Source organism: Adiantum capillus-veneris, chromosome 3 (assembly GCF_014529385.1).
Source record: "Adiantum capillus-veneris isolate H3 chromosome 3, ASM1452938v2, whole genome shotgun sequence".
Taxonomy (NCBI): Eukaryota; Viridiplantae; Streptophyta; class Polypodiopsida; order Polypodiales; family Pteridaceae; genus Adiantum; species Adiantum capillus-veneris.
The window spans coordinates 48,572,635-48,586,287 of NC_140933.1; the positions used below are offsets into that span (position 1 = coordinate 48,572,635).

The 13,653-nt window shown below is 41.3% G+C and overlaps 1 protein-coding gene across 2 annotated transcripts; it reads right to left on the minus strand.

Moving 5' to 3' along the window:
* Positions 1–9,752: 9,752 nt before the first annotated feature.
* Positions 9,753–13,368, minus strand: LOC147460877 (putative protein phosphatase 2C 1). 2 transcript variants are annotated; one of them, XM_086508581.1, is made up of 5 exons: positions 12,064–13,358; positions 11,535–11,864; positions 11,276–11,390; positions 10,912–11,135; positions 9,753–10,794 (listed from the first exon to the last, which is right to left on the minus strand). In XM_086508581.1, exons 1-5 carry the CDS (start codon positions 12,706–12,708, stop codon positions 10,588–10,590), a joined length of 1,521 nt encoding a protein of 506 aa, XP_086364707.1. In that variant the 5' UTR covers positions 12,709–13,358; the 3' UTR covers positions 9,753–10,587. The 2 variants fall into 2 exon arrangements, with proteins under 2 accessions (XP_086364707.1, XP_086364706.1); XM_086508580.1 differs by having other exon boundaries at positions 9,753–11,135; positions 12,064–13,368.
* Between the last annotated feature and the right edge of the window lie 285 nt (positions 13,369–13,653).

The window sequence follows — 13,653 nt, forward strand, 5'->3', positions numbered from 1 at the left end:
TTCGCGATTAAAAACAACTTAATTGACCAGAGAAAATTGAGAAGCTTGCCCATGGTATTAATAGTCGATCTCTAGTGCCTTTCGATCGTTAAATTAGCGACCCCGGACTTGTTTAGTTTTTGACATTCCCAACAGTTTCTACATTTGATTATATTACAATTTAATGTTTATTATTGACAATGGTTTAAAATTTTTTTACCAATCAATTTGTCTGTCTACAACTGCATTTGCTTTTTAATTGTATATGAAAATGCAATTACTGTGCCAATGTTGTTTGACTTTGCAGTGACTGAAGAAGGCTAAGGACATTCATCTCAAATGCTCTTCCACCTCGACGAACGAGCTTCAACTCAATAGCTTCCGAGGACGGAATCTACATCAGGAAGGGGGGCATGTTAACCCTCACGCACATTCCTGTCACCTATGACCATGCCGTATTATTTATTTGGTAGAGTCAGGTACCGAGCTTGTTGGTCCAATAGAAAAAGAGTACCTTGATCTCTGATGAGAGGCGCACTCTAACATGAATCAAGGGTTAGTTGGCTAAGTATGGGCACCCAAGTGTGAATGGGGCGAGCTCATATAAAAGTCACCTAAATTTAAAAATCATTCATTCTTTCATGTGTGCAATTGAAGAGTGCCCTTGCTCCATCTCCATCTTCTTGTGTATGTGTATATGAGAGAGAGAGAGAGAGAGAGAGAGAGAGAGAGAGAGAGAGAGAGAGAGAGAGAGAGAGAGAGAGAGAGAGAGAGAGAGAGAGAGCATTGCGACGACGGTACGGCGGCGGTGAAGCGGTTGAGCGTGGCACAGCGGCGGATCCTTCTTCTTCGTGGCGAGGAATCCTCCACGAAGGCGAGCGTAGGGCGGTGAGTGACACACCCTTGCTCTCTTGAGTTTGCTAGATTAGTCTAGTTATGTGCTTGGAGCTATTTGTGACTCATGCACAATGTATCGGCAAGTCACGCACAATGTATCGGCAAGTCCCTTGCATTGACACGTGCGACAGACGCGCACATTAGGTCACTTTAAATGGCTTTATAAATAAAAGCAACAAAAGGTTTTTTTTACCTCACTAAAAAGATTTGAATTGCCTCCATTGATTAAGGAAAGAACTTGACAATTTTTGCAAGGTAATTGAAGGGTTGACTCTTTTGTGCCGATATGGGTATTAAGACACTTGGATCAGAAGGGGTGGTGGCCTTCTAATCAAAATGATATGTATGATAATATTTATCTAAGGACTAATAAAAATTGGGACTGTATAGAAATAATATTTATAATTATTTTCATAAATCAAAGGAAAATTACTTTTTTACAAACATTAAAATGAATATGGATTAAATGAGCTCTTTGGACAATTGTTTTAAGTTTAAAAAGTTGTAAGCTGGACATGTATAATAACTGAAATGGTCCATTGAAACCTATAAAACACATTCAAAGCTAACGTATCTGTTGTTTTGTTTGAATGGATGTAGGTAAGGACTCTATCGTTTCTTGGATTTTTTTTGGTTTGAAACAAATGTCTGTCCTTGACATTCCAGGCTCTTACCACTTCTTAGAACATACATTTTAGATCAGTTATTGTACTTCTACACTAGAATGAGACCTCATTTATATAGCAATGTACAAAAATAATTCTAAAACTGAGTTGTTTTTGTATTAATCATTGTCACTTGTCTAAAGCCAGTTGTCTTTTGAACTTAAAAATTCATTTATGTTTTATTATAGAAGTAAAGTAGCTACACACACACACACACACACACACACACACACACACACACAGACAATCGTCAAGAGCGAGTAGAGAAGAATTCGACAGACAACACACCCACACACGACTCTCAAAATGGAGAGAAGGTGTGACGGAGATTAGAGTACCGACATCGTTTTGTCACCTTGGACAGAGTTTAGTGTTCTTGTACCCACTCTTGCGGGAGTGAGGATTGCATATGCTTGTGTGGCTACAAACAGATAGTCATAGGTTTCACAGGTTTTTTGCAGTTTCTCTTGTGAGATGCGTTTTGAGCTAGTTTTCTCACTACTTGCATATATGGTTATGCGCTTTACGCTCAGTTGAGTTGTTTGTCCTAGATTGTATGCTTGCAGATATAGCAGATTGTGGAGCTGATTTTATGCATATGTGAGCATCAATTTTGATGCGTTCGATCACGATTTTCATGATTGTGTAGTGGTCGAGTGATCTTCCACTTTATTGCCAATTTAACATGGTTTATGATAGAGATCGTACTTGAGGTTTTGCTCAGTTTACAGGGGGAACTTTGTGACACTGCTTAGAGAGCGGTCTTTCCGGATACATTGCAGATCATTAGTGATTGCTAGAGGAGTATGTAGTGGCTTGGTATATCCTATGTACGTGTTTGTGGTTTGAGACGGCATAGCTTCGGTTTTGTTGCTGACATGCTTTGAGCGAGAGATGAGATGTGTCTCCTTTGCCGGTGAGCTCCACCATGCTCACAACACAGAGCATTTAGCTGTGCAGGGTGTGCCAGTAGATTTTGTAGAGACAGAGGTAGAGCGGAAGTGTTCTAGTGAGACACATCAGGTGTGGTCAGAGTCTGTGTAGGTAGAGTCTGTCAGGGTCTGCTCCCCAGAGACATAGAGAGAGATGACAAACATGGAGTTCTTTGATATGCTCATACTAGGGGCTGATGAGTTGGTGCTAGGACACACAACTCCGCCTATGGGTGAGAGGGACGTAGGTATTTCAATGTCGGCGTTGACACATCCATACGAGATCAGTAGTCTTAATGATGCAGTATATGCAGATAGCACAGGGGAGGCTAGGACAGATAGGTTTGCGTAGATTTTGCAGCGTTCGGGCGTTTCATGTACAACCTACTAGTGTCAAGGCTCGACCTAGCAGTTGCAGTTGGGAGCATTTGCAGACAGCAGGGATTGTTAGTCGTACGATGACTGACACTAGCATGATGCATAGTGGAGTTTTGCAGATTCTACGGGATTTACATGTAGGTTCTAGCATGGATACGCACGCTCGCCTATCATTGGAGCCGATACGACTGCATGTAGATTGATTGAGCGAGCCAGTGGGCATAGGTTGAGAGAGTCTCTCACCTGTTTTCTTGTACATACTAGTAGTTTCTCTAGTAGGATCCACTTATCAACACATTCGTCTTTAACTGGGAGATTGTTGGGGTAAAGGAGTATGTGCCTCTTGCTCGACCTTTGAGGGTATGAGCGCCTGTCCACTACTCACCTTATTGATTGTACATATATACAATAGTAAGGAGTAGCTCATTGAGCCCTACTCCACTCACACATTACTCTACTCTCTCCTTCTTCCCTTCCCGTACACACATCGCATCGCGCATACACGCATCCGTGCACATGCACTCTTCAACTTGTATCAGAGCTAGTAGGACTCACTTATCGACACATTCGCCTTTAAGTGGGAGATTGTTGGGGCAAAGGTATATGTGCCTTGCCTGGTTGCTTAGGCTATGGACGTTCACCCACTTATCACCTTGTTAGTTATACATATATACAACAATAAGTAGTAGCTCACCTGAGCCCTACTCCATCCACACAACGATCTACTCTCTCCCTCTCGCCTTCTCGCACGCACACACCACACCGTACACATCCGTGCGCACAGACACTCTTCACTACACACAATTTATTGTATGCTCTCAATCTTGATGTAACTACTTTATTTGATAATAATGCCTCTCTATTGGACGTTCTTATGTGGAAAGAGACAAAGATTGTGACATTTGGCTTATCCTCTTGGTATCAAGTTTTTCATAAAACAACTCACAAATTGGGTAAAGCATAAAGCTCACATTGAGATGGTTACATGGCATTGCTCTGAGTGGCCATCATAATAGTGATTCGGGATTGTTCAGGCTACCATTGATCCATATTTTGTATATTACTTGACCCTCCTTAGTTGGAGGAAAAATCTCTTTTGTTACAAATAAAAAAGTCGTCATGCATGATTAGGTGGCTTGGCTTTTACTGCTTGAACATACCAACACGGTTTTTCTTGGAGGCTTCAAATGGGGGCGAGTATGATATCCCAATGTAAATGATATCTTATTTTCAAAAGTGGAGTCCGAAACAAGGTTTTTGGTTCACCTTTGCCAACATTTGTTGCGATAAAATTTCATAGCCTGAATCTTGATACCTGCCGGGCATTCCAAGACCTTTTCGTGGAATGCTCGACAACTAGAGGCCTAACAGGGAAGATGTGCAAATGGGTACAAAGAATGTGCAAGATAGGATTTTTCAAGAAGGATCCGTGCCTTGGTGGGAAACAGTTTCAAAGCCCTCCACTTGTGATATACACGTAAATTGTCAGATACAATTTCTTCAGTAATATCTCGAAGGCCACGAATTGCCGTGTCTTTGATAGTGTCCTCTTTGTGGCTAGCTTCTCAGAGATAGTGCAAGAAAGCAAGGAGTTCATATTTGTGTCAGGAAAAAGACAAAGCTTGGATGATTGGCTTAGGGCGACCCTTGTCATCTGCTCGAACCTTGCGGTGTGAAAGATTGGGCTTTTGGTAATAGTACGTTAGTAGATACTTCTCTGATGTAACCATCGGGCCTTCAAGGTTGTGCATAAGCTTGAGGTTGATATGTAATTTTTTGGTGGCATTCTAATACAATCACTCACAATTGTGAGTTTTGCAAGGAAAGAAAAAAGGAATTACATAGCCTAACTATAAGGGGACTTGGAAAATTTTAATTTTAATACTCACATGATTGCTTGAAGAGCCACATTTATCCACAAATAAAAAGAATGTACTAGTTATTGCTTGGTCACATGTTTAATAGGATATTCTGCATCAATTTTCTTGCTACTTTCGTGGTAAATGGAATGTATCTAATTGGGATAAGGTTTTCAATGCTTGTTTTGTAAAAATACCGCATTTTTGTTTGATTCATGGGAACAAATTTGTAAAATTTTGCATTGAAATGGCAGTCAGGCGTATATTGGAAACTCCTTCAGGGTGGAATATATGTACATTGGAGGTTTTTTTCAAAGATCCACATGTGTTATTTCTAGGAATTCAAAGTTAAGCAATCAATAAGAAAGGTCTTACTAGCATATTCAAATGAAAGATGCCAATAAATGGTTTCTTGCCTTCCTTTGCAGCCAGGAAAAAAATCAAATTGGCTACATATTCACACAATTATTGGCAGCTTCGTTGTGCATATGTCCGTCAAGGTCCAGGGTCGGGGGGCTGCTGATCATAGCCCTCAATTGCCTGCGCTTTCCTGAGTAGTAGAACCTGCAACAGCCGTCAGATGTTCTACACGTTTATTATTGTTTGCAAATGATCATCTGACTTCTCAGCATTAGTAATCCAAACTATGGCGTAGAGCAGTGCTCGAAAAAAACTTTTTTCCAAAAACTTGGCAAACCTACATATGTGAAACAACAGAGGTAAATTGACAAAATTTGAAGGTTTTCACACCAAATTACACTAAATTTTTCAAAATTTTGAAGGTTTTCTCACCTTCAAATATAAAATTTAGAGGTAAATTTCAAAATTTGTAGGTGGGATTACACTAAACCTAGGTTTTTTTCGAGCATTGGCGTAGAGCGCCCACCAGCTGACACATCAGCATTCAACACTTCACTGCCATCGTGCCATCTCAGCGTGTTGAAGAATGGACTGCAGGGACTACGGCAGTCTGCACAGTGTGCTCAGAGTAGGACGCGTCAGCATGCGGCAGCAACCACTATCCACGTGGATTGATTTAATTGATTGTGCTTGCCCCCCTCCCTTGGCCCCTTGACGGCCGGGAATGGTCCCTGACTGACCATTCCCTTCCGTCGGTTGCCATGCAGTTGCAGTATTACAGGGAATGGCCATGGGCCATTCCCTACACCATAATATCCAACTCCCACCACGTCTGCTTCAAGTTCACAGGCTATAGAATTGGCAATTACCCTACTCTCAAACTCCTTGGTGGAGAGCCAAAACTTCATGCTTCCACTTGGCTCTCCTTCCTTCTGCATGGCATGAAAATTTTAACAATGCATGGTAGATATAAATGGGGAATGCGCATTGGTCATGATGCTTTCCTAATCTTTGATGCTCTCCAACAATCTTTTTAAAACACAAGTCCTTTTTGAGGTGTGTTTCTCAGACATGCTCTCTACAATGGCCACATTGCATAAAAGAAGATTCACATCTGGCATATGTTGCAGATGCCACTTCAAGCAAGAAGGTGGGTGACATTGCTTCTGATATTGCCCTACCATGATAGTTTGGTGTAGTTATCTACAGTCTTGTTGACATTTCAACCGAAAACAAATCTCACTAGGGTTGTGGCCTTTTGATCTTCCAAAGCCTCTCCAAAATTTTGGTGCTTGAGCTGATTAGATATTGGTTTCTTTTTAGTACATCGACTTGTGGAAATGCCACTCTCTTCCAAAAATGTCAAGTGACCACCCTCTCTTCCCTGGTCTCACATTAGGCATGGTGTCTTGTTCGATGCTCGCTGTCTACATAGTGACAATAAAAGCTTGTCGGTTATGTTATTTGCTTTGATGTACCAGATGCCATTATGAAACAAAGCAAACCCTCCCCCCCCTCCCCCCAAAAAAAATAAAAATAAAAAAATAAAATAAAAAATACAAATACATTTATACTCATCTTGGTGTAGTCCTTGTATGCGATAAACTCACATGATACACCGACATACTTTTAGGTGAATACCTTGGGCTAAAGGTGTGGATGCATGCCCATCGAACCTTGATCATGCTCCTTGACTATAGCCAATCTTAGGAAGGTGGTTGGGCCACCCTCCAATTCAGTGTTCGGGAAAAATCATTTTTCCAGCCATACAAAATTCCTTTCCTTGCATTCGCCAAGAGGAATTTTTACAAAATTAGGTTATTTTTTTGATTTTTTACACTATTTTTCTCTCTTTTGGGGCGGAATATCTCCTTTTCCCCTCGCCCTCAACCGGCTTCTTGAAATTGAAAACGGCACGATATTAAGTTGAGACACATTTTTCCCGAACACTGCTTCAATTTGAAGCTGGTTTGAGTTGCAATTATTTTGTAGAGATAATAAAAGCTATTGTAGAGGGCTTCCTAGCCTGGTTAAATTACCCCTCAAAGTCACCTCTAGGGGCTTATGAATAGATGCTGAAAGGCCCCCTTTTGTGGTAGTGGGTGCTCCTTGAATTAGGGTAAAGGGGCCAATAAAAAACCACCCCTCTTTAGGAGGACCGTCGGGGCCAATTTTTTGTGCACTTTCGGACCCATTGTGAGACACAAATGGGTGAGAGTTGGGATGGACAATGTAGCCAACTTGCACTCGTGGCCATTAGATCTTGGGTTCAAGCCTTGTTGACACAATGGCTCTAAATGCCCCCCCATTCTGGTTTTCTATTTACACCCACTTTTTATACACATAAAAAATATTGTGCAGACGTTCTTCGTCTGTATAAATGCAACTTGATTTCAGATTTTTATTGCTGGTAGAGACGATCTCGATCTTCATTTTGAACGTCTAAGCACTCGATTCTGTTTAGCGTGCTTTTCGAAGTGTGTGTTTTCTCTTAGGTGACCTTAAGTTGGTCCCTTTACCCTTTACTGACAAAGAAGAACTAAACTAAACGAGAACCTTATTGAAAGTAGGCAAAATTAACTCCTAAAAGCTGAGCATTGGCCGACTAGTGCTTTTCTTGGGAATCGAACTTGGGCCCATATGTTTTTTGGTCTTCTTTGCTCTTTAACTTTTCTTATGGTAGGTACAATGATCCTCATAAGACGGCACCCTTTAGCCACCCCAAAAGAAAACAAAAGCTTTTATGTTGGCAAGAGTGTTAGGGTGATTTTTCTGAACCTTACACAATTCCTCTGGGGTGGGGTTTTCTATAGGAAAATTTTAAAAAATTGACTTAAATTTTAATAATCTACTAATATAATATGGCGGAAGGGAGAGCCCTTTACACATGTTGTAATCTGCGATTTGAAAATTAAAGTCCAAAACTAAAAAAAACCCCTTTGCACGAGATAAAGAGGGAGAGGGAGGGGGGGAAAGAAAGAGGCCACCAAGGCGATCGACCATATTAGTTTTACACTAATTTTATCAAAATTTAGGTGGAAATTTTCCTTTTTCCTTTGCTCTCAAGCGGCATTTTTAAATTTCAAAGTGGCACGAGTGTAAACTGAGACACACTTTTCACGAATACTAAAATTCGGCAAGCATCAAACATGTTCTCACTCTTGATACCCTTTACCAACCTAAAGGAAACCACCTCAAAGAAGAAACCGAAAAGGCTACAATTCTAGCCTTTTTGAATTGTCACTTATTCAAAGAGAGCTCTATTTGAATAAGTCAAACTTAATGTCAATTTGTATGCTTTATGATGATGCAACGAACTGCCTTTGATGTGTACTTATATGATTCATGATGATTTAAAAATTTGCCTTTGATGTGTACTTATATGATTATATGATTCATGATGATGCAACAATTTGCCTTTATCCATCTTCTCTTTTCTTTTAATAATTACGAGTACGGCCGGACGCCTTCGGCGGTCTCTCTCTCTTTTCTTCGCTCTCCCTTTGAGCTCTCTCTCTCTCTCTCTCTCTCTCTCTCTCTCTCCTTCGCTCTCCCACTTTTGGCTTATAGCCTTCATCTCGCAGAACGTGACACGTGTAAAGAATCACGTCCTCCGCCATATTATGTTAGTAGATGCATGAATATATTAAGAAGAGGAAAATTTTAAATCATCATCACGAGATGGAGCTCGTTCCAATTTATTTGGCATATTACATTTGAACTTGCCATATAGACGGACTACCCGAGTCCATTGCAAAAATATCTTGGTTCTCTCAAACACTTGCAAAAAGCTTAGGGTAAAGCATTCATCTATCTTGGTCCTCTACCTTACAAATATTTCACGGACTTTGGAATAAAGGGGAGACAATATATGCCACAAATAAGGATGTGGTTGGGCGCAAAGTAGTTATCAATAAAATGTTATTGATGCAACTATGCCACAATCGACATAGTTACAAAAAGCCTTTCATAGTTCGCATATTTGACAAATAATTAGTGCACATGTTACCGTGCATGAGGCACAGATGGCCTATCATAAGAAGAAGAGTCATGTTAATGAATAACGCCGATAGTATGTTTCTAAAAGCGTGTGAATGTGTGTGTGTGTGTGTGTGTGAGAGAGAGAGAGAGAGAGAGAGAGAGAAGTGCAAAAGGTTTTGGTTATTTCAACCTCAAGATTTAGCATTTGACAAGAAACAATAAAGTGAAGGTATCCACCTAAAACCATCATTTCTTTATCTCCAAAGCTAAAAAAAACCAACCAAACTCTAAGGTCTTTGCCATCAGGAGATAAAAAGTAGCTAACTTATACACAAGAAGTTTTGGACAAATTCTCACAATAATTCCCGCATTGTAACTTACCTCAACATCATGAGCTTCTGTGAGGGAGGCACCCCATACCTAGCTAGGTATGCAGTGCCTCTCGAGCAGAAGCTCATGATGTTATGCATTGTATGGAAAACACTGACAAAGACTCCATTTTCCTATATGAGAAAATCTCTAAATCTTCTTGTGTGATAACTAAGTATCGAGTGACGCAAGAATCACATCCACATGCATTATTGGAAACTTGAGGAGGGCCAACATATGAAAGCCCATTCTTTCATTAAATCACAAAACAACCTTAATCAAATTACAAAGACGATATGGATTTACAAAGAATTAAAGTCTCCAAAATAATTGAAGAAAACAATGGTTATGATAATTATGCAAACCAATACAGATAATAGCTGGGAGTTTCAATTCAAAAGGTCAGCAAAAAGGGAAGCCATTGGTGAGCAAAGGCTAATTTTGATCTTCATGATCTTGCCCATTGAAGGTCAAGGCCTAATGTTAGCTGTGTAGCAGCAAGCCTGCTCTCCCTTTGCCTTCAATTGCCTTGTGTAAATGCTCAATTACCTCTGAGACTTTTGCTTAAAAATTAAGCGATGAATTTTGCACTCTCTGATGCATAGATACGCATGAAGGGTGAGAGAAAACATGGCTTGGAGAATATGATCCTCTTTACTTTGGTGCCCTTGCTCGATTCTCCGGCTTTCGACCACTTCGAACACAAATGCGATGTGGATTTCCATGATAGAAGCAAAACACCTCTTTCAAAAACGGTATCGAAGCAAAAGACCTTTTTTATCAAGGTCCATGAGGCCTACCAATGGTTGGTGGTTGCCAATAGAACTTCATCCTCAAACTTGTTGGAGGTGTATTTCCAATTATGTTAAATTGTTTGCCAATAGAGCTTCATCCTCAAACTTGTTGGAGGTGTATTTCCAATTATGTTAAATCTTTGCTATTTTGCCTCAATTGTGATGACCGTATCATATATTTGGTCTATCACCTTGCTCACCCTCTCATATATTGAAACCCTCATCTCCACTTTATCCTACATGATTTACAAATTCTTGTTTGCAACATAGTATGTGTGTATTCTAAGGGTCCTCTATAATCTCTCCATGGCAATAAATCTGGTCCACTTGACTTGCTTCAAGATCTCTTTCTGCAAGAGCTCATCATCCATCATCATGGAGAATTTGTTGCTTGCCATGACTCTGGGTGTGTAGAGTCCAAGAACAAGCAAACTACTGCACAATCATCCACCTTGGCGTCGGGGTATTTCACTTTCCATGCACGGACCGCCGTATCCACCACTAGTTGGGCAGCAAGAGACCTAGTCTGAGCAGCATCGACTATGCGTACAACCTGTTCATTGCTGAGAACATCCCAAACCTGCATTGAAACATGCCAAAAAGTGATATTAAGCATCTCAATGTTATAATACAAATCTGATCTCAGAGAGCAATGAAGAAGAGGTAGAGGTACTTCATGTATAGGTTGCATACATACCCCATCAGTGGCAAGCACAACAAATTTGTCATTCTTCGATATGCGTCGGTGCGTAATCTCTGGCACAGAAATGACTCCAAAGTTCTTGAGAATGTAGTCTCCAAACGCTCTTGCCATAGCCAGACCAGGTGTGTTCTCATGTGGCAACCACACCCTTTTCACAAAGGGCTCTTTCCGCAAGGCAAGAACACGGCCCTTGCATCGCCTAATGCGCTCTGCCTCTTCTGCTCATTTATCAAGACATTGAAGATGACCATTAATTAGGATAAGCAAGAGGCAATTTCAAGGCCATCGGCCGCTCTGCTCTCTTCAAGTAATCGAAAAGTCTCAATTACTATATGCAAAGATTAGATAGAGAGCTTACTAGGCAGGTTTGGGGTTAGATCAACTGTGAGCTGAAGAGCAACCACGGAGTCCTCAAATTTGACACCCAGGACAGCTCTGGAGTCTCCCACATTAGCCATAATAAGGTCATTCCCCTATTACGCAAAAACACAAAATCGAATGTGAGGCCTATGCACTAAACTTCCTTTAGAGGCTAAGAGCTAGCCCTTCATTGTGAGAAGAGTATATGGCATGAACACAAGAAAGACAGAAAGAGACACATATGACATAGTCCATACCTGTTTGACAAGCGTTACAGCCGTTGTACCGCTGAAGACGCAATCGACATCTTCATCAATAAGTAAATCTCTGTCCATTAGGTTGAATGCATTATGAAATGTCTCTTCCCAAGCAGAGATAGAATCAGGGTCCAAATTTTGTCTGGAGGCCGTGCTTTTTTCGAACGAATCGGACCTGCGTGCCAGCGAGTTGGAAGCTTGAAGACCTTGCCAGCAAGAGGCTATCTTTGCAGGTAGCTTATCACGGACATTCTTTGAAATATGATGGCCGTGCGGCCCATGACCATCAAATACACCACAGAAGGTAGCTTTTTCTGATGGTATGAAATTCTGCAAATGCAAGGGGCACCCATCAAACTAATTAGTGACAAAGGCCATATACCTAGAAAACCTTTGCTAGAAAGACAAAACAAGAGAGAGAGAAGCTTAAGGACATTGGTTTAAAAATTGAATTCTATGCATTTGTAGTAGAGTTGTAATCAAGTCTATGAAGAGCACATGTAAATTAGAGAGGGTGATGCTATATTACCTCCCATACAACCATGGAGTCTTGATTGGTCCCTTTGAGGCCTTGTTGCGTAAAGAGAGAGACAGTGTTATCGCCTCCGCTCATGATGATGGCCTTTGGCGACATTCTTGGTAAGTAGTCTTGGAAGGATGCATCCATCCTCTTTGGCCCTTCTTTCCTCACAATATCTATTGCTTGGGAAGGGCCCATATTAAAAGGCTTGGTGTTGTCATCTACAGCATGAGTATTATGATCAGGCATAGTATTCATTTGAGCATCAATTTGCTCTTTGCTTCCTGACTCTTGATTATAACGAACATCATTAGCATCATCTGCGTCGTTGGCATGTGCCGGTGCATATCCTATATTATTACCATTGGCACCTTGCACAAGTGGTCTTCTCTTTCTGATAACATGAATTCCACATTTTTCCAACAACCCATCAGAGTAACCATCTTCAGCTCGAGCTGCTGTAATGCGCTTGTGCGAGAGCACATGGGACGAAGAGTCCATACATCCCTCACTTATTGTACGGAAAAGCTCAACTTCTGTGCTTGGCAAGGAATGGGACCATGATTGAATTCTCCTTGCAAGAGAATGTACCAAATCTACCCATTTCTGGTTAAGGGCAGGATTGTCCAAGAGGAAGCTGAGGCAATTGCACATCCCCTTGTTGGAGAGAAAACAAGAGATGATGGGCAAGGGCGTCAAAGGCCGGCTTTATTTGATCCAAAAGTGAGACTTTACATACAAATTGAGCTGTTAGTAGAACCAAATTGGTAGCTAAAGAGGCCTAGTATCAATCATTTTTTGATAGATGATCAATGAATCAATAGATCCAATTTGAAGTTCCTGCTACTATGGGCAATTTCTTTCTGTGTAGGCAGCTATGGCTGATATCCTGCTAGACTTGGCTGTAATATAAGAAAGGCAGAGAGTTTGGCTTCAAAGAAAACTGCATGAGAATGATAGTGAAGGTGAGAATGGGTGCTGGATCTCTGCAACAAAGAGAAAACTTGTGTTGAGAGGCCGGAGAAGAAGACAATGATCTGATGAGGGAGATGGGAGAGGCAGTGAAAGCAAATTTGGAACGGTTAGGTGTAATGCTGAGGGCAAGTGAGAGAGAGCAAATGGCTATGGAGAGCTTGAAAGGGCACTGTTTTTGTAATGATGGAGAGACCAGGGGGGGGGGGGGGGGGGGGTTGTGTATTGTATGTATGTATGTATGAGATGAATGGATATGAGAAGGGGCCTGTTGGCGGCCCGAATGAAATTAAGCGGTATATGCTTGCTTATCTGATGTGGATAGATTGAGATCGGGAGGAGAGGGGGGGGGTGAGAGATTCTGGAGAGGGGGCAAAGTGGGTGCTTTGGAATATGAAGAGTGAGGAGGGAGAGCTGCTAATTGTGGAGATTACTTGTATTGGGGAGGCATAATGATGACTCTGAAATGGATAGGGCTTTGTCGCGTTTCGTGTCTAAGTGGGCGAAGCTCTCTAGCCTAGCTGTAGCCTGAGGCCTCATGGGTTCTGTCTCAAGACTCAACCGCCGTTAGTACACCAGTAAGGCACGCTCCATTTGGACTGATATACGGATTGGTGAAAAGGTCAA

Excerpts from the sequence above, each read along its gene's own strand:
- LOC147460877 (XM_086508580.1), bottom strand. The coding sequence starts at position 12,708 with ATGTGCAATTGCCTCAGCTTCCTCTTGGACAATCCTGCCCTTAACCAG. Across the intron at positions 11,865-12,063 it reads ACTCCATGGTTGTATGGGAG|AATTTCATACCATCAGAAAA; the intron begins GTAATATAGCAT and ends TTGCATTTGCAG. Across the intron at positions 11,136-11,275 it reads TCTAACCCCAAACCTGCCTA|AAGAGGCAGAGCGCATTAGG; the intron begins GTAAGCTCTCTA and ends ATAAATGAGCAG.